We start from the raw sequence: 27314 nt of genomic DNA, 5'->3' as shown, positions 1-27314 counted from the left end.
GCAATGGTGATAAATTTAGGACAACTGAGTAAGGTTAGAACTGAAAAAGCAAGTAAAAATGAGAGTTTCTCCATGAAATAATGAGAATCTTGGAGACTGTCGGATGGATAAAAATAGTATGATTTGAAGAATTGTTATGTCAAATGTCATGTAAATATCTATGCATTAAATACCTTGCCGATAGTATAGGATTGTAAATTTCAAGTAAGCGGCTAGTATATCTGATGCCAAGGTTTCAAGTTTGGTACGAGGTTTAAGTTTCGGGATCCAATTATAATAAATTATATTTCTTATTTATATATGACGCTAAGGTTTCAAGTTTGATACGAGGTTTAAGGTTCGAGATCTAATTATAATAAATTATATTTCTTATTTATATATCTAGAAGAGGTGCATTTGAGTTGCACGTGAGAAAATATTGATTAAAAACATGTTTATCAAATTGTGATAATATTCAAAGAAGTAAATAAAAATCTAAAGGTATCTGAGTCTATTGTTTTTATACTAAATCATTTTATTTTCATAAACCCATCCAATTAAGCACTCTAGCACAATTTTGTTTCCCCAAAAAAAAAATTAGAAACCACGACTAAAATAAAGTTTCTTCCGTATATTTTGGAAAAAATAATTATTTCAACTAATTCATAAATTATAATGAATTTACACATTTTTTTTCTAATATTTAGATTGCGAAATAAAAGAAATGTATAAGAATCAAATGACTACTTTTTATCTATATAAGAGTTTTCATAATTTAATTATTCAATTTTTATTGAAACAGTAGGAAAAAAGATGAAAGCAATGCAGAGAAAATACAAGAACAAAACCAAAAAAATAAACTAATGCAAAATGAACGAAATTCCCGGACAAATTTTCACAAATAAATAGTAAAAACAATGAAAAGAAAAATAGTTATTTGTTTGCAAATTGGACATAAATTAATTTAGTTTTTCACCACAAACGCTTTAGAATGACAATGACTATAATAAAACTAACAAACTTTTATCAATTAATTATCATTTTTCAATATTACTTTTTAAGTCAAAAATATTAATTTTTATTATAAATATGGACAAAGTTGACCGTCTCACAGATATAAAGATAAATTAAAATTTGACAAACATTCGATTCAATGGAGTTTCTATAAGCATGTCTCATTACCCGATTATCGATGGGACATGATTGACACACATAACTATGTTTTTCAAGTAGTCTCTGCATAAAATCTCGTCAAGGTTCACTAGAACTACAGGTTGTCAAGCCAAGTATAAATCAAAACTAAATTGTTGGAGTACAATCATCTTTTCTGTCGAGAAAACGGTCGAACCGTGACGTTTGAACTGTTATATAGTTTATATATCGATATAACAAACTATATCTTTCTTGCTTTTGAGATGTGATTTTCGAGAGCACTTTTGGAATTTGGAGAAAGCCAAAAAAACAATTCCTTCATCTTCAAAGCTTCGGTCATGCCCCTTTATTTATTCTCGAAAATTGCATGCCATTAGAATAAAATATTCTAATTATCTTTCTAATCTATTATTTACTTAATTAATCCAATTAATTAAGTAAATTTAAGATTCTAAATGCATGCCTTATCAAATGCAATCTCCATGCACATATATATATATATATATTGAGAATTTCAAGGATGAGGAGTCTATGGAGGCTAGGTTATTTTAAGGTCTCCCATTTAAATAAAATATCTATGGCATAATTACCATAATAAAATAATTGGACCTATTTAATTAATTTTAATGGGCTTGGTTAATTAATAGGACTAGTCCAACTAGTTTAATTAATTAATCAAAGTCCATTAAACTTTAATTATTTAGTATGTTGGACTTGTACTCCTACAAACACATTTAAACATACTTCCCACCAATTTTAATTTAATATTTAATAAACTCAACTTTTGAGTTTAATAAATTAAATCCATTATAAATTCAACATTTGAATTTAATATATAAATTGTAAATTCAACTCCTTGAATTTTATCAACTCCAAAATTTAATATTTAATAAACTCAACTTTTGAGTTTAATAAATTAAATTCTCAAATTTTATAAATTCAACTCCTTGAATTTATTCTCTCAAAATTTAATTATCATAAATTCAACTCCTTGAATTTATTATAATATAAATTCAACTACTTGAATTTTTTTTTTCTCAAAATTTAATTATCATAAATTCAACTCCTTGAATTTACTATAATATAAACTCAACTACTTGAATTTATTCTCTCAACGGGAACAAATGATCCAGTACTTGTGTGACCCTCAATGGTTCAGGGATACAGCTAGCCGTGGGTTCACAACTCTTTGTGATTCAGAATAACATTTATTCTTATTCGGGCTTACCCTAGTTAGCCCCATTCTTTTCATCAACACCTTGATCAAGAATGTCAGAACTCATTTCTGATTGCACCCATCGGATCATGGTAAGAGCGTCTAGTAGCATCGCCCCATGATCCCCTAGGTATCACTGATAGTGCCTGCAAGAACCAGTCGATTATGATTAACGTACAGTACGGTCCCTTCATCTCATATATCCCGATCGAATCTGCAACCATTGGTTCATCGAGGGTTGCATATTAATTCGATAACTATGTGATAACTTTAATAGTGGCATCGCGTGTACTATTGGAGAACTCTTTCTCTAACGTACATCTCATACTCTGGCCAGAGATTCCATGCACTATTATTACATCAGATCACATAGGATATCCACACCCGTAGGTGAGCGGTGAATCCCCGACTACAATGCACTGGCTCCTATATGTGTCGCAACTATACCCAACCTCGCCACCTGATGACTCTCCTGGAGCCGGTAAACGAGTCAAAGCACAGCCCTAGCATATAGAGCCTCAGTGTTGTCCCGGGTCGTAAGGACTAATGGTGTACAATCATAACCACGGACTTATCCTCTCGATGAATGATAACCACTTGGAAAGTCCGAGGGAGGGTTGTTCGGTATAATCATCATATGACTACCCATCTGTATGTTTGGACATCTCTATGCCCTTACCAAGAAACGCAGTACACAACATCACAGATGCTAGTCTCGAGCTCAAGCGACCTTTATCCATGTTTTAGGCGGCTGAATCGACTAGGAACGAATTTAGATCATACAGTGTTTACAAATGAGTTTCAACATCGAATTACGATTCATTTGTATTAAAGTATAATCAAGGTCTTTATCTATGTTTGAAATCATGGGTATACAGATAAAGAAATAACAAACCATGAAATAATGAATTATATTAAAATAAAGATTGTTCTTTACAACTGAGTCAATAAAATCCCTAGTCAACAGTTGACTTGCAGGGCATCCACTCTAACAAAAATATCCCTTTTATAATATGTGATAATTTTAATTTAATGATAAAAAACATCACAAGTGACTTAATTGCTTTCAATATATAAAAATCCTAAACCCTATAAATGATTTTTATAAATCTCTGTTGGTAGGTAGAAATTAAAATCAAATAAATATTTTTATTTATTTGTTTATATTATATAATATGATAATTATATAAATGAACTCGAGATAATTATATAAATGATTTTTATAAATCTCAATAAAATTATTAGTATCATTCGATTAACCTTAAAAAATGATATTTGACTTGACTCACAAAATCAATGGCTCAATTATCATATTACATAATATATAAAATTAAGTAAAAATAAATAAATCATGCAAGCACTGTCGGCGCATGAACATATAAGAAATATGAACTCAAGTAACGACTTTGAAATTATAAAATTTATTATCATAAGGTTAATTTTGTCATTACAATCTACTATATAAATTTAGTCAATCTTATTAAAATCTTACTAAACATTAAATATAATATCCTACATCTTATTTATCCTTAACTTATCCTTATATTATATATCACATGTTTATCCTATCATCTGTATCAAACTATGCCTTATTTTTTCCCTACAGTCGGTCATGTCCTCAGCAGAGCCAATATTACTCATCAAGATCTAAAGTCATTCTTTTACGGCACACCTAACCAACCAGATCAAGTGGCGCAACTTCAGCAGTTTGACGTATGAGAACTCCCACACGAGATCATTCATCCCAACAATATTCTCATTCATATACATTTCACGCAACAAATATTATTTGTTAGCTGTTCAATTTTGATGTGCTACTGCATACTCACGTATAATAATATAAGATTATGTAATATAATAATCCAACATGTTAAAAATTCACTAATTAATAAAAGAACAAACATTAATTACATTGATCAATCGATATAATACCCATTATATTAGCAATTATATGGTTATGTCAATAGCAATTATATGGTTCTGTCAATTTTTTTTTTATAATCAAATTAGTAGATTAATTAACTCATTTGACTACAAAAAACCAAATGTCTTCAAATTATAGTTACAATTAGAATCAAACATTTATCACTAAACAAAAAACTATAACTATTAGCATATAAATGACTTTATTTTTATCTTTATTGCATAGTAGAACCTCAGACTAAGCGATATGAGGACATGAGAGGTTACACCTATTTGGCTTCCAATGAGTATAGTTGTTAGTCCCATGAGTTCGGATAGAGGCGTGTCTTACAATTGGTTGTGTCTCCACCAGACATCAGTCTTATCTATTAAGATATAACGTTCATCTTTTTATGGCTAACCCAACCAATCAAATCATTCAACATCGTCAGCAGCTTGACGCGTGAGAGCTTCCAAGAAAGTCACTCATTTTGGTACTTTTTTACTCAAGCACGTTTAACCAACAATTACCTCGCAATTATTTAGAATGCAATAAATTACCAATATCTATATAAAAAAAAATTTATTAAAGTTAAGTTGAAATTATATATCATTTAAATTTGATTTGTTATTTTTTAAAAAAAAAATTTGACTAGTGAATAAATTCAAGTAATTTATTAATTTAATACAAATTTTTTTCTATAGAATTCAATTTCCAAGAAGTAAATCAGATAAATAAAGTATTTATATATTAAAGTAAAACAATGTAAATAACAAATTTTGGTAAGAAACATGAGACTATTGCTTCCGATCATTATTAGATTTTAATACCTGATAAAAATTAAAAAAAAATAAAATGAATGCATCTAACGTCTTTTCAAGAATGGAAAATAAGATAATAGAATTGTTGTTAAATAATTACCATAAATTATTAAAAAAAAATCCTCAAATTTTAAACTTTAAATAATTTTATTGAAAATTCTCATTTGTCATTACAATCTTTGTGTCAAAATTTAAAATATATTATTGAAGTTAATGATTCCTATTACGAGATTTAATAAAACTTAAAAACTATATAGATTTATTTTAAATCTATTAAAATGATTTAATATTTTTTATACTAAATATTCCAATTCTTTTCTTATTATCCACACTTATTCGGTCAAGACTATTACATTTTACTTAAAAAAAATATATAAATATTTGATATTATGAAATATGATCCATTTATCCTGATCAACGTCATCTGAATTGTTTTGTTTAATCGACTTTTTATACATACATAAATCTTAATCAGTATAAGCTATATATATTTCCCTTGTTTATAGTCAAACTTTGTGTTCTTGCCTAATTTAGTTAGTATAGGATTGTAGATATAGCTAGCTTCCTCCAAAGGTCAGCGATCCGGGGGAACGCAATTTTAAGTAATTGTCTATTTCTGGTTGAGTAAAATAATGTCATAATAAAATTGACATGTAAGACGGTCAAATTCATGTGAAAATGTGTTCTGTTACAAATCTAACCCTTAAACATAATTTTTTTTATTTTTTAGGAAAAAATATGACCTCCCTCAATACATATATATATATATATACTACTTTATTAAGTTTGAGACACTTAGAGTAACTAATTTTGGTGTCATAGTCTGTTTTAATAATTATATATATTAGTAAAATGTTAAAATTTTAATGTAAGTTATATGTGTTCAACGGATAAAGTCATTGTTTGTTGGGGTTTAGATTATAGGTTCTATTCTTTTGGAGGTTATTTTTTTACTCTTTTATTTTTCAATTTATTTTTTAATTTATGTATCAAAATTACATTGTAGTCTATAACTATTTCTTATAATTATATTTTTATCATCATTTAAATATAAATCAAATTAATTATAAAAAATATTACACAAGCACGCAACGCGTGNTTCACCTATAGGTATCTTCTATTATATATACTAGCCATTGAGGCACACGCGTTGCGTGTGTCATGAATATATGTGGTTAATATATTAAACATTTATGATATTACAACATAACAACGCCACAACATAAAGAAAAGAGTTTATTTTTACAAAAATTAAAAAAAATTAAAATATTGAATGCATGAATGAGCTAATAAAAGTAAAAAATTTAGATTTTCTTATTTGGTGTTGCAATGTAGGAGAACAATTCAGTAAACGTAGATGAGTTGAGACAATTGAGAGATGGTTGAAATTGAACACCTAATACCATAAAAAAAATTAATGAATAAAATACCTAATACCATAAAAAAAAATTAATGAATAAAATATTGACCATCTTCCCTCACTTTCAGCTAGAATTGAGTAAGAGCCTTCCACCAATACAAAAAACACCAAGCTGAAACTTTATTGAAACTGAAACAAATGAAAATATTTTTTTATTTCAATAAAATCAGTATTATGCAAAGTAGGAACACACGACGATGGTAAGAGGAATTTGATCCAAGTGTATTAAAAAAATAATACCAGAAAAGGATTATAGACAATTTTAAAAACAATAAACCAAATAGGGATGATAAAAAAAAAAAACTCGTGTTGAATCAATATATTCTTCGAGAAAAACAAAGTGGGAGACCCATCATCTTTTTTTTAAATAATATACACCCAGCTATTCATAGAGAATCTCAGAACAAAACTAAAACAAATCATACAATTAATAACATGCACGCATCTGTCACCTAAAGCTTTTTGCAAATGAAGTTGAAACAAATACATAAAATATAGAGATGGCATTCAAAATGGAAGGGAAGGACTTCTATTTTTTTTAAAAAAATATTTTGTAAATCAAATATTATGTGATAAATTCGTTGAATATTTACATGAAGATATTGTTAAATCTTTTTCCTTTGTTTTCCAAAAATAAAATGTAAAATATTTTTAAAAAATAAATAGTGGGCCCAAAAAAATCTTGGGTCTACAAATAAAGCAAAAACTAAATAGTGGGCCCGTGAAAAAGACTTGGGCCTAAAAAAAGCATAAGAATTATTATTGTCTTGGCCCAAAATAAATGACCACGCCCAGTGGGACTCGAACCCACAATCGCCTGATTAGAAGTCAGACGCCTTATCCATTAGGCCATGGGCGCTGTTATTGCGATTTTGATAGTTATTATTTATGTATCCATTTTATATTTAGACAAAAAAGGTAAAAAATAAGGAGTAGAAAATAAAAGAAATGGGCTTAATATTATTTTGGGAAATTTTTAAATAAAATTAGAAATTTTAATTTTTGATATAATTATTTGTATTATAAGTTTTTAAAAAAATTTATTTTACTAGACAATTATTAACATCTTATAAATTTCTCAATGTTTATATAATCTATATATAAAAGCAGAATAGTATGATAAAAATAGAAAATCGGTATTTTCCCGTCCAAAATAACTTTTGAAAAATAATAGAGAGAGATGTTTAAAAAAAATAGAGACATAACATTAAAGAGTAGGTCTCTTATGAGACAGTCTCACGAATATTTATATGTGAGACGGGTCAATCCTACCGATATCCACAATAAAAAGTAATATTCTTAGCATAAAAATTAATACTTTTTCATGGATGACCCAAATAAAAGATCTGTCTCACAAAATACGACCCGTGAGACCGTCTCACACAAGTTTTTGCCAACATTAAATGTCTTGAAACCACCGTAAAAAAATGTCTTGAAACCCAAAAAAAAATATTTCCAAAATAAATTTAATGAATCTGTATAATAATAATAATAATAATAATAATAATAGGAGTAATAGGAATAATATTTTCAAAAGAGTAGAGACTATATTATTACTACTTTTAATTAAAGACCTTTCAAATGCCCTTCATTATATAGTCTTTATTATATATGAACAAAAAATTGGTATATTATCAAATATAGTATTTTGTGAAAATCTTAACATATATATGAACACAAAAAATAAAACGAAATTTAAAAAAATTTATAACAGTCGATCAAATTTCAAATTTAGAACCGAAAATTGACATATTATTGTATATAGCATTTATAAAAATGTTCACATATATGTGAACACAAAAAATTAACTGAGATTAAAAAGTATTCGGATTGGTGATCTGTGGGGCCCTTAGCTCCTAATCGTTATTACAACACAATTTGATTAGGGTTAATTAATCACAGCGGAAAACGAGTTTAAAATTTCTTTACAATGAGCCCGAAATATGCTATTTGAATACTAAAAATAGTATTTCATCTCACATCATAAAATCTGCCCACACATAATCAAAACAACTCATACAACAATAAATCATATCCTCGGGACATGCCCCGGTATATAGATACATATACATATATACTGGGAAGCAACCACTAAACCTCAAATCAGACTATGACTCTCTCCAGAAGCACCCTCTCTGGTCTCCTGATATCCTGGAGTACCTGTCATTGTCAACATACAAAGACAACAACAGCCCCATCTCGGGTGAGCAAAGCTCAGTCTGAAGCAACCACAATATATACCACAGATATCTAAACAAAGATATATGATATGCAATGCATGTATGTCGTGGAGGTATCAGGTCAAATGCCCATCCACTGAGCACATGTCAGAGTCAATCGAATCGCTATCAAATCAATGCTCGAGCTGGCACACCGGCCTCAATAAGGGATACTCGTATGATAGCGTCGACGAAGCGCCATCAAATCCCAAATCTCATATCCAATCATCGGGGCCACAAATGTCTATGCTTTAAGGGTCATTTAATACCAAACATAGCATTGTGTTCACAAACTCCAGAATCAAATCAAATCATATCAGGGTATCCAAGGATCATAGCTCAACGTGCATGTCATGTATGTCACATCAACTCAACGAATAAGGCATATGGACATGTATTCTCAATCCAATCAATCAAATCAATCAATAACCTAATCAAAATCATTAATATGAGTTTCAAATATTATTTGAAACTACAAAAATTCATATCAAATTCAAATCATAATATAATTCAATTCCGACTTCGAATATGAGTTTCTTGTCGGTTATTCTACTAATATAAGAAATTCAACTTCAAATACACGCTATTCCAGCGCTTTGATATTTAGAGCTGCTGGAACTAGAAGAAAATTACCTCAGTCAGAAGCCCTCGACGCGACAATCACAAATATATAATTTGTTTCGCGTTTAGACAGCGTTTCGAAGTCGATTCGGACGAAAGAAAATCGAAATCTCTCGTTTATTCTCGAATTGTAGCGAAGGAAATAAAGAAAATGAGAAAGAAGCCTCGTTCTTATCACTCCACCGTTCTCGCGCTCGGGCGGTCAAAAACTACCGCGGAACGTTCTGCCCGAATGCTAACATTCTCTGCACTGGCGCTCGGGCGGTAATCTTCTACCGCTCGGGCGCCACACATTCTGTACCCAAAATATTGGTTTTGGTATTATATTGGCGTCCGGCTTTTCCACTCGATCTCTTACAACGTCAATTCGTATTCAATATTCATTTTCTCAATTTCCCTTATCAGGACATACATCAACTACATAATCACATGACAATTTCATAATTTATCGATAATCAACATAGGATTTACGATAATACGATACACGGTCCCTACATTTCTCCCCCTCTTAAAAGATTTCGTCCTCGAACTCTCAAACATCTCTTTATACATAACATTGGCAAACATATAATACGTCACCAGTTATAGTACATATCAAAACTAAAATCAGTAAACGGATCATTGTACATTGAATACAATGGAACAGGTGGAATAGAATCGAACAAGTGCGGATATGATTCTCGCAAGCAGGGTTCAACAAGCAATCGATATTTCACGATCAAGGGTTGACTCCTCCACACCATTTCGTGTCCATTGTACTCGAACCAACGGAATCGATTTGTTGCGCAATATCTTCTCCTTTCGATCTATAATACGAACAGGTTGCTCAACATAAGAAAGAGATGGATCGAGTTCAACCTCATCAGGTGCAAGTACATGTGATGGATCTGGTTCATACTTTCTCAACATAGAAACATGAAATACATCGTGAATGGCAGATAATGCTTGTGGCAATGCTAGTCGATACGCGAGATCACCAACTCGATCCAGAATCTCGTATGGACCAACATAACGAGGAGACAATTTTCCTCGCATACCAAATCGAACAGTGCCTCTAAAGGGAGATATTTTCAAGAATACTTTATCACCTTTCTGGAATTCTAAGGGTCGTCTTCGTTTATTTGCATAACTCGTTTGACGATCCTGAGCGGCTTTCATCCGCTGTCGAATCAATTGAACCTTATCATTCATTTCCTGTATCATTTCAGGTCCAGTCAATTGTCTTTCACCAATTTCATCCCAGAATAACGGTGATCTACATCGTCTCCCGTATAAGGCTTCAAACGGTGCCATACCAATGCTTGTTTGGAAGCTATTATTATAAGAAAATTCCACCAATGGTAAAACATCTTGCCATCCCATTCTGAAATCCATCACAATCGCACGCAACATATCCTCTAACGTTTGAATTGTACGCTCAGTCTGGCCATCAGTTTGAGGATGATAAGCAGTACTCATAGCCAAACGCGTACCCATGGCTTCTTGGAAACTACCCCAGAATTTAGAAGCAAATCTGGGATCACGATCAGATACAATTGAGACTGGCACACCGTGCAGTCTCACAACATTCTCAATGTATAAACGGGTCATTCTCTTATAAGGATAAGTCCGTTCATACGGAATAAAGTGTGCAGATTTCGAAAGCCGATCAATAATGACCCAAATAGCATCACAGCCCTTGGGTGAACGAGGTAAATGAGTCACAAAGTCCATAGCAATATGTTCTCAATTCCATTTCGGGATTTCGAGACTATGGAGTAATCCTCCCGGTTTCATTCTCTCGGCTTTCACTTGCTGGCAGACCAAGCATTTCGAAATAAACTCAGCAATGTCCTTCTTCATACGTCTCCACCAGAATTGGGGTCTCAATGTCAAATACATCTTTCGACCTCCAGGGTGAATACTGTATTTGCTAAAATGTGCTTCTCGAAAAAGGCAGATTTCAAATCAGAATTATCAGGAACTACCAGCCGACCATTAAGTCGTAATGAACCATCATAAGAAATCTGAAATCCAGACTGATGTCCTGCAGATACAAGTTCTTTCGACTTCTGAATCTGAGCATCGCTTCGTTGGGCCTTTCGGATTTTAGATATCAAGTTCGGCTCAATTTGCAATGCTGAAACAGTGACAGAATTCCAATTCGAGTGAAAAGTCCAACCAAAAGTATGTATATCCTCTTGTACTTTGGCGACACAAACAGATGCTAACACAGAATCATGCACCTTACGACTAAAGGCATCCGCAGTAACATTCACCGATCCAGGGTGAGATTGAATCTCACAATCAAAATCTTTCAGGAGATCCATCCACCTGCGTTGCCTCATGTTCAAATCCGATTGAGAAAAGAGATATTTCAGACTCTTATGGTCCGAATAAATAATAAACTTTTCTCCGTACAAATAATGGTGCCAAATCTTCAAAGCAAACACAATGGCAGCCAATTCAAGATCATGAACAGGATAACGTGTTTCATGAGATTTCAATTGACGAGACGCATAAGCAATCATTTTGCTATGTTGCATCAGAACACAGCCCAAACCTTTACCAGATGCATCTGTTCACACTGCAATTCCTCCGGTACCTGAGGGAATAGTAAGCACAGGTGCTGTGGTCAATCTCGTCTTCAATTCAAGAAAACTAGCTTCACATTCCTCTGACCAAATGAATCGCTGATTCTTCTGTGTCAGTTGAGTAATAAGTTTAGCTATTTTCGAAAATCCTTCAATAAAACGATGATAATAAGCAGCTAAACCCATGAAGCTACTAATCTCAGGAACATTCGTAGGTCTCGGCCAATTCAATACAACTTCAACCTTAACAGGATCAACAGATATGCCATGTCTCGAAATGACGTGACCTAAAAATACTACTCTATCCATCCAGAATTCGCATTTGGACAATTTAGCATATGAATGTCCATTACGAAGAGTTTGAAGTACCAGTCTCAGATGTTCAGTATGCTCCTTGTTCGATTTTGAATACACGAGAATATCATCGATAAAAACAATAACGAATCGGTCAAGATAATTTCGAAAGACATGATTCATTAGATCCATAAATACAGCAGGAGCATTCGTGAGACCAAAAGACATAACCAAGAATTCATAGTGGCCATACCTGGTACGAAAAACAGTTTTAGGCACATCTTCTTCTCGAACACGTACTTGATGATACCCAGAACGAAGATCAATCTTCGAGTATACAGAAGTACCCTGAACCTGATCAAAGAGATCATCAATACGAGGAAGTGGGTACTTATTTTTCACAGTAGACCGATTCAATTGCCTATAATCGATACACATTCGCATAGTACCGTCTTTCTTTCGAACAAATAAAACTGGAGCTCCCCAAGGTGATACACTCGATCGAATATATCCCTTGTCGAGAAGATCCTGTAATTGTTCTTTCAATTCCAATGGTGCCATGCGATAAGGAGCTTTTGATATAGGTGCAGTCCCCGGCACAAGATCAATACTAAACTCAACTTCTCGATGAGGCGGAAAATCAGGAATCTCATCGGGAAATACATCTGGGAATTCGTTCGCAACAGGAATATCCGATAAAGAAGGCTCCTTCTTAGAGACATCAATAGCGTATATAAGATAACCTTCCTCTCCGCTAGTCAAAAGTCAAGACATTTCCAAAGAGGATACCAATGGAATTTTGGCTTGGGAACCCTTGCCATAAAAATTCCACTTGGGTCCATCAACAGGTCAAAATCGAACCACTCCATGAAAACAATTAACAGTAGCTCGATTTGTCGTCAAGATATCCATACCAACAATACAATCAAAGTCGTGCATTGGGAGGACAATCAAATTCCAGAACATTACATTATCCTCATATATCAATACACAATTATGCACAACTTGCTCAGACAAAATAATCTTTCCTGCTGGGGTGGCTATCGACAAAACATCATACAACGGGGTACACTCAATACCATGAGATGCAACAAATGCATGCGATATGAATGAGTGAGATGCTCCTGTATCAAATAAAACACGTGCAGGATAATCGTAAAGCATGCAGATACCTGCAATCACACCACCAGGATCTTCTTTCGCCTGATCCTCAATCATAGCATACACTCGAACTTGAGGAGGAACCTGGGCAGTCTGACCACCTAGTCCTCGATATAGTGGGACACTCGACTGCTGAAAAGATGGAACAGGAACATCAGGTCTCATCATGCTAGGGCCACCTCTAAATCCTGGCTGGGGTTGAGAAGAAGTCGTACCCTAGTTCGGACATACTCGAGAGAAATGACCTTCCTGCCCACACTGATAACAAGTACCAAACATACCTCGACACTGCTCGATAGTATGTTTACCCCCACAATGACTACAATAAGGAGCAATCACGGGACTCCCTCTCTGGGATCCACTGGAACTCGAAGAAAACGAAGAAACAGAACCAGTCTTCTTGAACTTCTTCCCCCTTGGACGCAATGCAGGCTGCTGAGCTGACACTGGTGGTGGAGGAGTATACTGTGGACCTCCTCGCCTGAGTCCAGCCTCAGCTGCCTTGGCTCGTTCCACTGCCTCTGCGTAGTTGGTAGGCAAACCAGAAACAACATAAGTATATATCGCAGGATGTAAACCATTTACAAACCTGTTATATTTTGCCCTCGCATTCCCAGCTACGTGAGGTGCATACTTCAACAGAGTAGAAAATTTTGAAGCATATTCTGCAACAGACATCGTTCCCTGCTGCAGATTATTGAATTCATTCTCCTGAGCAGTATAATAAGAAGGAGGAGAATACTGCTCCAAAAACTGGGCCTTGAAGACATCCCATGTGACTTCAATCCCGGCCTCTTTCAATCCAATCTCAGCGGCTTCCCACCAAGATTTAGCTCGGTCTTTCAACTGATACAAAGCAAGTTTCAGTCTCCGAGCCTTGGAATACTCCACAATATTAAACAGATGCTCAATATCCTTCAACCAGGCTTCAGCTCTTTCCGCACTCTCAGTGCCAAAGAACCTCGGTGGTTTCAAATCCTGGAATCGAGCCATCACTACATCCATGGACAATCCTTCAAATTGTCCAGCAATCCTCTCAGTACTGCTACTCGCAGTTTCATTTGTGGGATCCATCTACAAATCATATGATGAATATCACAATTTCATATCAATTTCATAATCTCATCATCTCGTATCATCAATCTCATCAGATACTTACTCAAATCAAATCAAGTAAGAGCAAGTAATACAAATAATTCAAACACATGCGCACAATTCATTTGTGCCTATTCAAGTGTACACAAGACTCAATCGAGCATTCCCAGCTATGCTCTGATACCACTCCGTGTGGGGCCCTTAGCTCCTAATCGTTATTACAACACAATTTGATTAGGGTTAATTAATCACAGCGGAAAACGAGTTTAAAATTTCTTTACAATGAGCCCAAAATATGCTATTTGAATANTACAACAATAAATCATATCCTCGGGACATGCCCCGGTATATAGATACATATACATATATACCGGGAAGCAACCACTAAACCTCAAATCACACTATGACTCCCTCCAGAAGCACCCTCTCCGGTCTCCTGATATCCTGGAGAACCTGTCATTGTCAACATACAAAGACAACAACAGCCCCACCTCGGGTGAGCAAAGCTCAGTCTGAAGCAACCACAATATATACCTCAGATATCTAAACAAAGATATATGATATGCAATGCATGTATGTCGTAGAGGTATCAGGTCAAATGTCCATCCACTGAGCACATGTCAGAGTCAATCGAATCGCTATCAAATCAATGCTCGAGCTGGCACACCGGCCTCAATAAGGGATATTCGTATGATAGCGTCGATGAAGCGCCATCAAATCCCAAATCTCATATCCAATCATCGGGGCCACAAATGTCTATGCTTTAAGGGTCATTTAATACCAAACATAGCATTGTGTTCACAAACCCCATAATCAAATCAAATCATATCAGGGTATCCAAGGATCATAGCTCAACGTGCATGTCATGTATGCCACATCAACTCAACAAATAAGGCATATGGACATGTATTCTCAATCCAATCAAATCAATCAAGCATATATCATATGATACATATACCTGTCGTATGTTACCCGGTCGAAACATACCTCAATTCTTCGTTCCAGTTGATGTAGCCTGAAGATATCGGTATAATACTTTATCTACATCAATAACATACTCATTCCAATCAATAACCTAATCAAAATCATTAATATGAGTTTCAAATATTATTTGAAACTTCAAAAATTCATATAAAATTCAAATCATAATATAATTCAATTCCGACTTCGAATATGAGTTTCTTGTCGGTTATTCTACTACATATAAGAAATTCAACTTCAAATACATGCTATTCCAGCGCTTTGATATTTAGAGCTGCTGGAACTAGAAGAAAATTACCTCAGTCAGAAGCCCTCGACGCGACAATCACAAATATATAATTTGTTTCGCGTTTAGACAGCGTTTCGAAGTCGATTCGGACGAAAGAAAATCGAAATCTCTCGTTTATTCTCGAATTGTAGCGAAGGAAATAAAGAAAATGAGAAAGAAGCCTCGTTCTTATCACTCCTCCGCTCTCGCGCTCGGGCGGTAGAATTCTCGCGCCCGAGCGCGAGACGTTCTGCCCCCGAGAAATATTGGTACCGTGCTCGGGCGGTCAAAAACTACCGCGGAACGTTCTGCCCGAATGCTAACATTCTCTGCACTGGCGCTCGGGCGGTAATCTTCTACCGCTCGGGCGCCACACATTCTGTACCCAAAATATTGGTTTTGGTATTATATTGGCATCCGGCTTTTCCACTCGATCTCTTACCACGTCAATTCGTATTCAATATTCATTTTCTCAATTTCCCTTGTCAGGACATACATCAACTACATAATCACATGACAATTTAATAATTTATCGATAATCAACATAGGTTTTACGATAATACGATACACGGTCCTTACATGATCTCATAGGAAGTTCTCATTTGTCAAGTTGCTGATGTTGTGCCGTTTAATCTGGTTGGCTGTGTGGACCATAAAAGAGTGATGTCAGATCTTAATGGGTAATATTTTCTCTACTAGAGAGAGAAATGATGGTAGGGAAAGGATAATACTAATAACTAAATGATATGAACAACACCAACAGATAGACATGTACCTCCCAGACTCGTGGACCTAACATCTCGACCCTTTAACAACCCAGTAGGTGTTGCACTATGCGCTACCATAAGTATAAGAAAATAAAGTTACGCATTGGCTAACAACTATAGTTTGTGACTTAGAAGTAAAAGTTTGATCCTAACAATTGGTATCAAAGCGAGGTTAATTGTTTAAGTCTCCCAAAAAGCATATTTACATGCTTCTTGGAAAATGTTGACTTAAGCGTGCATGAGTAAGAAGAGTACTGAGATGAGCGACCTCCTGTGAAGTTCTCATGTGTCAAGGTGTTGATCTTGTGTCGCTTAATTTGATTGGCTAGTGGGTCGTAAAATAATTAAACCAAATCTTAACGGGTAAAACTGTCTCTGTTGGGAACATGACTGACGGTAGAGAAATGATAAGATTGATTTCTAAAGTATATGAGACAACAACAGATAGACACATATTTACCCAGAATCATGGGCCTAACAACCCAAAACATTAACACTCAAGTAGATGCACTGCACTCTGGGCTGCTACAAGTATAAAGAAATAAGTTGTGCATTAGCTAACAATTATAATTTTTGACCTAGTGGTAAGCTCTTAATATTAACAAAATTTGACTGGAGTATAATAGTGATAACATCATTAGTGATGAATTATGATTATTTAATTTATATTTATACTAGTGATAACATGCTACTATATATGGTTATTTAATTTACAGTAGTAATAACATCCTTGATGAAAAAAAAGTAATAATATTATAAAAATTGTTATAGTATAAATTTTAAAAAATAGTAGACCATAATAAAAAAAAATATTTACAAGATAAATTAATGAATCCATAATATAATAGAATAATAGTAGTGGTAGTAATAATTTCAAAAAATTACTATCATCTAAATAAAACATTTAATATCATTAAAATATCATTTTAATAATGAGATACAGTCTGCGCATCGTACGAGTGAAATAATAATTTTTTTAAATAACTTACAAGCTGAACTTAAATATTTAAAATATCACAAAAACATCCATAAGATCGCTTCACATATCTATATCTCTCTTTGAAATATTTTTTCTCTCTCCTAGTTGAATATCATTTGTATTAATTTTAAGACAAAATATTTATTTTTAAATTTTAAAAATCGTCTTCTGGTTTCATACAACTAATACAAGTGTTCATCGATATAGCATTTTAGGGATGTGAAAGAACCAAACCGTTCGAGAGCTATTCAGAACTCGATTAGGTAAAAAGCTCGTTTGATATCGTTCGTTAATATTATTGAGTCGAGCTCGAAATTAAGTATATTCGACTCGTAAGTTTGCTAGCCTGATCGCGAGCTCGAACTTGAGCTTGGCTCGTTTATGTGGCTCAAGCTCAAACTCGGCTAATTAGTTCCATCGCACCACATCGAAATCTGAGTAAAAGAAAAGATATTGAAAGACTATAAAATGAAAAGTCTACCTCCTTAAATTCTCATATATTAGCCTGATGTTGGGTTTAGAAACTCTAACAGTCTTAATTTTGATGATACCAAAACTTGTTATTGTGTTTCTAACATATTTATTCAAGTGTAAAGTTGTTAAATAAAGATGGAAGCTGAAATTCGAATTTAGTCAATCTGAAAAATTTGACGAGCTGCAGTGTTTTAATAATATCTCATAGCTCGATGATGCAACATACCAGCCACCAAAACGAATGAATAGAAAACCCAATTTGGGACAAGTCGTATTTCACGTCAGTTGGGCTCAACCAGATGTTATCTAGGCAAACTGATTGCAGTAAGGCTCGTCAGTTTGGCTGATCAACAAGGATCAGTTAGGTATGAGAAATTACGGTATTTTGGTCAGGCTGATTAGCTCGGTTATCGAAATGAAACGATTCGGTATGCGTTACAAGCTAAATGACGATCTACGAATCATATTCACAAGTCGAAGTCTGAATCAGAGTTCAAGATGTTGATAAATGACGATGAAAATATGAGTTCTGTGTAGACTGAAATCAGCAGACCTCATCAGTTTGATTCAGTCTAGCTGACGAACCTAACTAAATGATCATTTTAGCTGACGATCCCCATTGGCAGCGGACTTCAAAATAAGTTAGGCTCGAGAAAAGTGGCCAGTAAGGCGGAAATGACCGTTTCAATATCAGAAACAATACAGAAACTTTCCAAACGATCATTTTCTTGTGTCTAATGTATATATTATTTTTGGAGCCTATAAATATAATATCCTGAAGATTAAATACAAGTTTTGGAAGGGAGTTCAAATCATGGGCAAGCTTACATGAAGAATCGAATCACACACAATCACTCACACATATACATGAGAGTTGAGCTTCAAAGTTTAGATGAGTGAGTCTTCACACAAAGACATTAAAGATTGTGTTTGTATTCTTGGCATAAGAGACATTAAACATTATGCGGATTGTGAGGTTGCGGCCTATAATCGATAGTGTGCTAGGAGTTTCAATTAGGCAATAGATAAGTCCTAAGTTGAAATGAGTCTATACAAAGAGTTGTATAAATCAAAATCTTCTAATGAATCCTTCCGAATGAGAAAAATGAGTGACGTAGAAGTTGTTAATCTCCGAACATCTATAAAAAAAATTCGTGTCTATTTATTTATCACATTTACTTGTTATTATTTTTTTTAGAGTGCATCGTTGAAGCATTTTACGTGTATTTCAAATACAAAAATAATGACATCAAGTGTTCGATAAAATGGTTCAACCAAAATGTTTTTACTTATTCAACTTGTATCTATATTTAAATGATTTACCAAAATATTAAATAAGTTTCTACGAAGGATTATTTGAGTGTCTTCCGCTTAGTTTGAAAACCAAACTCGATTTAATTAATCGATGTTCAATATTTCAAGAACCGAACTATTGTAACTCAATGATTATCCTCCAATCGATCCTATCAATTGGTATTAGAGACAGTTGTTCTTGAAAGAGCATTTGAAACTAATTTTGATATTTAAAATTCGAAATTTCATATTCTTTCTAACATCTATATGCAGAATTTAATTTTCGAGCAGTTTGCAACGACCGTAAGAAAAATGGCTTAACTCATTGCTCAAGTGGCTAAATGAAAAACCATTTTTTTGCAATGCAAACTAGACTCGTAAAAGATTCCAAAGGGGAGATTGTTAGGTTAAGATATGTAGAAATCTTGATTTTGAAATTACCATACAATATCGACTCGATCTCAAGCCTTATGATAAAATCTCGAGCCTATATATACCTTAAGTGGGCTATTAACAAATCGATCTTGAGCTACTCGCGAGCTTAGTAATTTCCAAAATGATCGACAGTAAATAACTGGTTAGACCGATCTCAAAGAGATATGAGACAGCGGCACCAGATAGACACACACATCGCCAGACTCATGAGCCTAACGGTCCGACCCATTAGTACCAAAGTAGGTGCATTCTGAGCTACCATGCGTATAAGAAAATAAAGTTGTGTATTGGCTAACAACTATAACATTTGATTTAGTTGTATTTGGTTGGTCCTAAAAATTGGTAACAGAGTTAGGTCATGGGTTCAAGTCTCCAAAAAACATATTTCTATACTTCTTGGGGGAATGTTGCATTAAGTGTGCATGAGCGAGAGTAATACTGAGATTGGTAACCTTATGAGAAGTTATCGTACATCAAGCTGCTGATGTTGCACCGCTTGATTTGGTTGACTAAGGGAGTCGTAAAAGAGTAACGTCGAATGTTAATGGTAATATTGTCTCTAGCTAGAGAAAGAGTAAGACTAATCTTAAAGGGATTTGAGACATCAGCAACAGTTAGACATGCATCTCCTCGGACTCATGGATCTTACATCCCGACCCATTAGCTCTCAAGTAAGTACACTTTGCGTTGTCACATATATAAGAAAATAAAGTTGTGCATTGACTAACAACTATAGCTTTTGACTTAATGGTATGTGTCTGATTCCAACACAACACAATATAGTCAACAAGTGTTTTTAGTATCTAACAATTGTCACTTTATACAAAAATTATGACTTATTTTATTATTAGAACACAATTCTTTTAAGCTGCACAACAATCAAATATGTCATACTTCGATTGTTCTATACTGAGAGACAATTATTATTTTTTAAGAAATTTTTTTTTCAATTTCCCATTCACTGTATAGGCATTCTACTTGACCAAATTAAACCACTTTCAAATTCATTTTAATACAACTCAATACGATTGAATATATCCATTTTTATTTTTAAAAATTAGATCAATGGCTTTAATTGTTCCCCAATATGCTGCTTCCTACAATGTCTTGACCACCAAAAGTGGGCTCATCAATTAACTCTCCCTCCGTGTCACACACGCGCACACACTCATTCACTGACTGTATATATATTATACACACACACATGATTACGTTCGGTGTTTAATCCGACTTTGCTTTTTCCAAGATTCAGCGCTGCCTAGGAATCAAACCTAACCGAACAGCCACTCATCACTCACTCAGACAGTTAGTTACTGACGATAATTTCACGAAGTTTGAGGTTTGTTTCCCAGATCCCTGTTATGTTCCCTCTTCCCCTTTCCAATCTTGGGTTTTAATTTTCTTGCACTGTCATCTTCTTGTATTAAATTTCCAACGGGGTTATTTTGTTTTCTGTTTCTTGATTGATAAAAGATAGATTAAGTTGTTGGTTAGCTGATTTTATTTAGCTTTATTATTTGAAACGTGATTTTGTTTGATTTTGGTAGAACTATTTGGTGAGCCATAAGTGATTCTTTTTGTTTCTTGTGAAATTGATTTGCAGATTAACTCTTTGCTGTGTTGTTGTCCTTCAACTGGGCTTGTTTGCATTGTGAAATTGATTTGCAGATTAACCGAAAGTCCATATCTTAAAATTAAGACTTCGACCTAACACACCCCAAACTCGAACACATAGACATTGAATTTTATCAATGACCGAACTATTTACAATGGTGTGGGCATGAGCTCTGATATCATATTAAGATTGATACTTGGACCTAACTTATCTTCAAAAGTAACTCGGTATAATTCAATCCCTTCCGCAATATGTGTCACCATCCCTCGTGGAGGAGAAGGGGAAAAATGTAATTTTAGGAGAGGAAGGGAGTTAGTTGAGTGACTTATGAAATAAGAAATGGATACTATACAACTGAGAATTGATATAAAGTGTGTTCTGTTTGTAGAATCCGTTTGCTTAGCCATCCAAAAGCTACGTGCAAAGATTCATATATATATATATACACACACACACAAATTAGCCTACTTTTGTTTATGTTTATTGCCTTTTGATGATTGGCCTAGTAGTGGGAATTGTAGTCCTTAAAAATAAATAAGCAAGTCGAGTCGAGACGTGCAGTTGTGTCGTGAGAAACCTGCTGTGTCTTGGTTTTCTGCTAGTTCGTTGCATCTTAAAATTCGATGCTTATATGGTGATGACTGAATCCCTTATTTGAGTTCTCTTTTGTATTTGAAGAAGTATTTTTGAATTTTGGTCAATGGAAATATGAAGCAATGCGAATCAAAACTTTGGGACTTTATTGTTATAATGAAATTTTATGGTCACTCTTGTATTAACAACATTAATAGCAGAACCAAATGCTTGACCTCAGCTGCATCATTTATCTTCAAGTACAACCTTTACTCCTTTTATCATCCATGCTAGTCACTACAGACGTTTTTCCCCAGCACGCGTCCTACTGTTCTTCTTTTGTTAGAAAATTATCAATGAAAATTATTTACTCCTTCAAATATTTTCATCAGGTACAGGGCATCAAAGGACGAGCCTACTTGGATTATAGTTCTTGCAGGCAAATATGAGTCTGGCGTGTCTTGTTTGCCATGGTGTAGATAGTCCATCACACTCCTTCAGAAGCTACTCCGTTTCGAGTTCTGACAACGAGGGACGTTGTTCCGCAATCGCCAATTGCTTGATCAAGAGAACTTCATTACCGCATCATAGAGCTAATCCGAGCATCACATCCTCTAAAGTGATGCCTCAACCTACGGTCCCAAGTACTGGGATGGCTTCGGGTGCCCCTCGACTGGTAAGACGTCATGCTGTTAGAAGAGACCTTGTACACGACTGGAACTTTGATGAAGTCTTGTTGGAACGTTAATCGAGAAAATCATGAACATGAGGAGTAGGAAAACGAAGACCTTTGCCAACTTCTGTGCTAGTTCTTTGGTGTGGGTGGAGTCCCCAGAATGGAGCTTTGGGTTTATTTCGGCTTATTTTTTCCTACCATTCTGGTGTAAGTTGATGTACGAGTATTTTTTTTAATTTTGTAAACGATGTTATTTGTTTAAAGATTGAACTTTTCCTACTAATACACTTATTTTATATGGAGAATTTCAAGAAAAAGACTCATTTGGCATAATTCTTATGTGAAAAGATTTATGATTCGAATGATATAAATCGAGAAAAATTAAAATTTCTTCTTAGCATAATTAATTACAAAAGCTATTATTTTTCCTTTTATTTATTTATTTAACCAGGTGTTTTTGGCTTCTCATTTATTTTATACTACTTTAATAATAATTGTTAAGATAAATCTATTATTTTATTAATCAAAAAGTAGAATCTAATAAAATTAAATTTCAAAAAATAATATTTCAATAATTAAGGATAATGTATTTTGTAAAACTGAGTTTTGTGTCTTTGCTTTTCTAAGTGTATTACTGGTGCATCCACTTATTCTTGTCTGACTTCTTTACGGGGTATTTTTTTTTAACTTCGGTCAACACTTTTTTTAAGAAAATAACCTTCTCAAGTGTATTTGAAATACACTGGAGGAGGTCATTTTCTTAAAAAAATGGTTGACCGAAATTATTTAACCAATTCTTCCCTTCTTCTTTATTTACTTCCTTCTTTTTGTTTTCTTTCTAATTTTTAATTTCTGTTAGTTTTTTTTGTGTTATAACCTTTTGCTCATATGATAGGACATACTAAGTTCCCTCATAATGATGTGTATTGATTTTCAAGAAAATTATCATTGACATACTTGTTATTTTGACTTTCTCTTTATTAGGTGAAAAAACAACTTGTTGGATACTTTATTTTAATGTTTCTTTCTTTAACTAAGAAGATAATTTTTCTGGTTCCGTAAATTTCTCTATTTGGTCATTCCTTATATTCTAGGATATCTTGGAAAATAATAAATTTTAATCTTTTTCAATGATGACTAATAAAAATAACATAAAAAACTATTTTTTATTGCAAAGTGAAATCCCATTGATTGGTAACAAGAGCCCTTAGAAGTGACTGTGGAATGAGTTTCTTCATCTTGAGTTGGGATGAAAGCATGGAATTTATTAGCACGATGAATAATACTGAAGAAAGCTTTATAGGTCTGAATATGATCCTTGCATGGGCTCCTAACTTCTTTTGTAGTAGGAGAAAAAAAATCAAATGTTCCTTGCAAGGGTCAAGACCTCTTTCTCTCCCATCACTGATTCCCCGATGGTTCCAATCAACATCAAGTTGGATGTTTCCAACTATGGATTATGGTCCTAGGTTGTTGAGATGTATATCTCAGGAAAAGACAAATTGGGATACATCAATGGAGACTATCCCCAACCACCAGAAACCGACCCCTCCTTTCGTAAGTGGCGCACTGAGAATGCCATGGTGAAAGGCTGGTTGATCAACTTCATGGACCATTCCTTGGTTGTGAACTTTATTCGCTATCCAACAGCTAAGCAGGTATGGGATTCTGCTGCAACAACATACTTTGATGAAACTGACACCTCGCAGGCATACGAGCTCCGACGTCGTGTATTTCGAATGAAAAAAGCAGGAGGATCAATAGAAAAATACTATTAACGACCTATAGGGTTTGTGGCGAGAGATTGATTTTCACCGACCGAATCCAATGAAATGTATCTGTCCGACAACTGAAACTGCTGTTTCATGTCAACTTGGAGAGATCCTGTGCCAATGACCCCTATCAGCCTAACACACAGATAAATACTTGGCAATGGACAAAACTTAAGCTGAAAAAAAGATAATCATGCTTTAACAACATTTGGCCAATGAAACTAACAGAATACATTGCTTGCGAGTTCGAGCAAGCTGTGTTTTCACAGTGTGGCATGCGTCTGCCTATTGAGACATCTAACTTGGTGCGGTTCATCTCGGAGGACTCTGACCACTTCGAAACATTTGTTCTACAAGAAAATCTTGTTGAACTTTCATAAGAACTACAGTTTGTGCTTGGACCATTGGGACTTCTTGCACACTCTTTTTGAAATTCTTCAAAAGTTTCAGGTTGTCATTTGAACCTCTCTATCAGTTGCATTTTCATCCGCATCCGATTTTTCCGGGCCTCTTTTAGAAGCAATATGATCACCACAAACATGTGTTTGCTTATCAAACTCTGTTAAACTGGCACGATCATTCTCATTTCTGCTCTGCCCAGTCAGACTTCTTGCCACATTTGCAGGTTTTCTTTTGTAGCTTTCTGTTGTAGTTGCATTTTTCACCCTCGTCCAATTTTCGCAATGCCCTTACATTTCTTATCTTAGAAAATATTAAAATTATAAAATAAACTGCTCAAATGGTTTAGTTCCAAAAACAAACTTAGAGAATACATTAACCTAGCATGATTTTAACTAACAAAGTTGGTACTTGTTCAATAAACACCAGAATACATCACATAGTTCACAATTCATAAAGATAATCTCATTTTATTGCTGAAAGTAGAATAAAACTTTCGAGTGAAAGAAAGCTCACTCGACCCCTGATGGATCTGCCTTGGAAACAAGGGTTAATCCCCTCACAAATCAGCATATGAAATCACGTTTTCTCCTACGAAATTTTTGAGCGAAAGAAAGCTTGAATTGTGAAGCACTGTGTTATAAATGTCAACAAGTTTGATATTACGAAGAAACCAATCCAAGATCACAAACAACAACGATTTCACAACTCCAGTAATCAAGCACAAGAAATAAAAGAAGAACAGAGCAATTACGTGGTTCGATCAAAAGTGATCTACGTCCACGGGAAGAGGAAAACAATTTTATTTATGAATCAGAGAATATTCACAGGTTACAACTCAACTCTTCTTTTCTTTTCTCTCTATCACAAACCCAATACCCAAGAATCCCAAGAAATTTAGAGCCCTGAGTTTTTCCCAGTAACTATTCTCCCTTGCAGCTTGTGTAGGTGGATCAATGGAGTATTTCAGCTCGCCTGAACTCAATCTCAGCTGGAGATTTTTGAAACTCTCTCTTCTTCTTTCTCTACTTGAGCGTAACCGTGAATCAAGAAGAAAACCAGAATCGTTCCCAACTGTATTGACGTCTCCACTGATATACTCGTTGGCCTTGACTTCTTTATTGGGCCCCCATCTTGACAATCGATTTATTAGGCCCAAACATTTCAAGTCAATTTAACAATTCTCCACCTTGACTTGCAAATGTTTCCATTAACTCAGATGTTCCCCCTTCCAACCAGCCCCTGTGGGCTTCATGCTTTTCGCATATTGACTAGGTTCAGGCAATGCCTAAACTTAGCTGTAGGTAGAGATTTGGTAAGTGCATCTGCTGGATTTTCTTCTGTAGGTATCTTTATTACCTTCACACATCCTTTGCTGATAACATCTCTCACAAAATGTATTTTCACATCAATATGCTTGGACCTTTCGTGAAAAACTTGGTGTTTGGTTAAGTGTATAGCGCTTTGATTATCACAATATACCTTAACACCACTTTGTTCGATTCCCAATTCTGCAACCATCCCTTGTAGCCATATTACTTCCTTTATGGCTTCTGAAACAGCAATGTATTCTGCTTCTGTAGTAGAAAGAGCCACAACCGACTGTAGATTTGATTTCCAACTCACTGCTGTACCAAACATAGTGAATATATATCCTGTCAGAGATTTCCTTGTATCAATACTTCCAGCAAAATCTGCATCCACATATCCTATTAGAGCATTCTCCTTTGTTTCCTGTTGCTTGAACATTAACCCCAGATCAGCTGAGCCTCTGATGTATCTTAGGGACCATTTCAATGCCTCCCAATGGCTTCGACCTGGATCTGACATGAACCTGCTGATGAGACTCACAGCATGTGCCAAATCTGGCCTACTACACACCATACCATACATGATACTCCCAACACCCCTTGCATAAGGCACAGTTGCCATATCTGCTCTTTCTTGTTCACTTTGTGGTGATTGGTCTGCTGAGAGTCTAAAATGGTGTCCAAGTGGAGTAGTTACAGCTTTTGACTTGTGCATATTAAATCTATGCAAAACCTTTTCAAGATACTGTCCTTGTGTAAGAAATAGAGTCCTATCCTTTCTGTTTCTTATTATTTCCATGCCTAGAATTCTCTTGGCACTTCCCAAGTCCTTCATTTCGAATTCTTTACTCAGTACTGCTTTGATTCCTTGAACTTCTGATTTACTATGACTTGCCACTAACATGTCATCTACGTACAAGAGTAAATAGGCCATGATCCTATCATTTTCTCTTTTTATGTAAACACAACTATCGTGGTTGCATCTAGTAAAATCATTCTTTAAAATAAAATCATCAAAGCGTTTGTACCACTGCCTTGGACTTTGCTTAAGTCCATACAAGGACTTCTTCAGTAGGCAGACTTTGTTTTCATTTCCAGCCATAGTATATCCATCCGGTTGGTTCATATAAATTGTTTCTTCTAACTCACCGTGTAGGAAAGCTGTTTTAACGTCCAATTGTTCCAGCTCAAGGTCAAAATGAGCAACCAAAGCAAGAACTAATCTTATGGAGGTGTGTTTAACCACTGGTGAAAAAATTTCATTGAAATCAACTCCTTCCACTTGTGAGAACCCTTTGGCTACTAATCTAGCCTTATA

The 27314-nt window shown here is 34.5% G+C and overlaps 1 protein-coding gene, 1 long non-coding RNA gene and 1 other non-coding gene across 4 annotated transcripts in view; 1 reads left to right on the top strand and 2 right to left on the bottom strand.

The window, feature by feature from the left end:
• Window positions 1-2237: 2237 nt before the first annotated feature.
• LOC140975935 (uncharacterized) overlaps window positions 2238-27314 on the bottom strand; it is a 56401-nt gene continuing 31324 nt past the window's right edge. Inside the window, exon 2 of the long non-coding RNA XR_012175083.1 lies at window positions 2238-2651. This is a non-coding gene — a long non-coding RNA (uncharacterized lncRNA). The remainder of the gene's footprint in view (window positions 2652-27314) is intronic.
• Window positions 7278-7350, bottom strand: TRNAR-UCU (transfer RNA arginine (anticodon UCU)). Its single transcript has one exon. It is a non-coding gene; the product is annotated as a tRNA-Arg (tRNA).
• LOC140975886 (uncharacterized) lies at window positions 20831-22797 on the top strand. 2 transcript variants are annotated; one of them, XM_073439812.1, is made up of 2 exons: window positions 20831-20990; window positions 22232-22797. In XM_073439812.1, exon 2 carries the CDS (start codon window positions 22285-22287, stop codon window positions 22585-22587), a length of 303 nt encoding a protein of 100 aa, XP_073295913.1. In that variant the 5' UTR covers window positions 20831-20990; window positions 22232-22284; the 3' UTR covers window positions 22588-22797. The 2 variants fall into 2 exon arrangements, with proteins under 2 accessions (XP_073295913.1, XP_073295914.1); XM_073439813.1 differs by having other exon boundaries at window positions 20836-21009.

The sequence above is a fragment of the Primulina huaijiensis genome, chromosome 4, assembly GCF_012295235.1.
Source record: "Primulina huaijiensis isolate GDHJ02 chromosome 4, ASM1229523v2, whole genome shotgun sequence".
NCBI classification, from domain to species: domain Eukaryota; kingdom Viridiplantae; phylum Streptophyta; class Magnoliopsida; order Lamiales; family Gesneriaceae; genus Primulina; species Primulina huaijiensis.
Note: the sequence above shows the minus strand (reverse complement) of the source record. Positions and strands in the feature narration are given on the sequence as shown.

Coding starts and splice junctions, on each gene's coding strand:
- LOC140975886 (XM_073439812.1), top strand. CDS start 22,285: ATGAGTCTGGCGTGTCTTGTTTGCCATGGTGTAGATAGTCCATCACAC.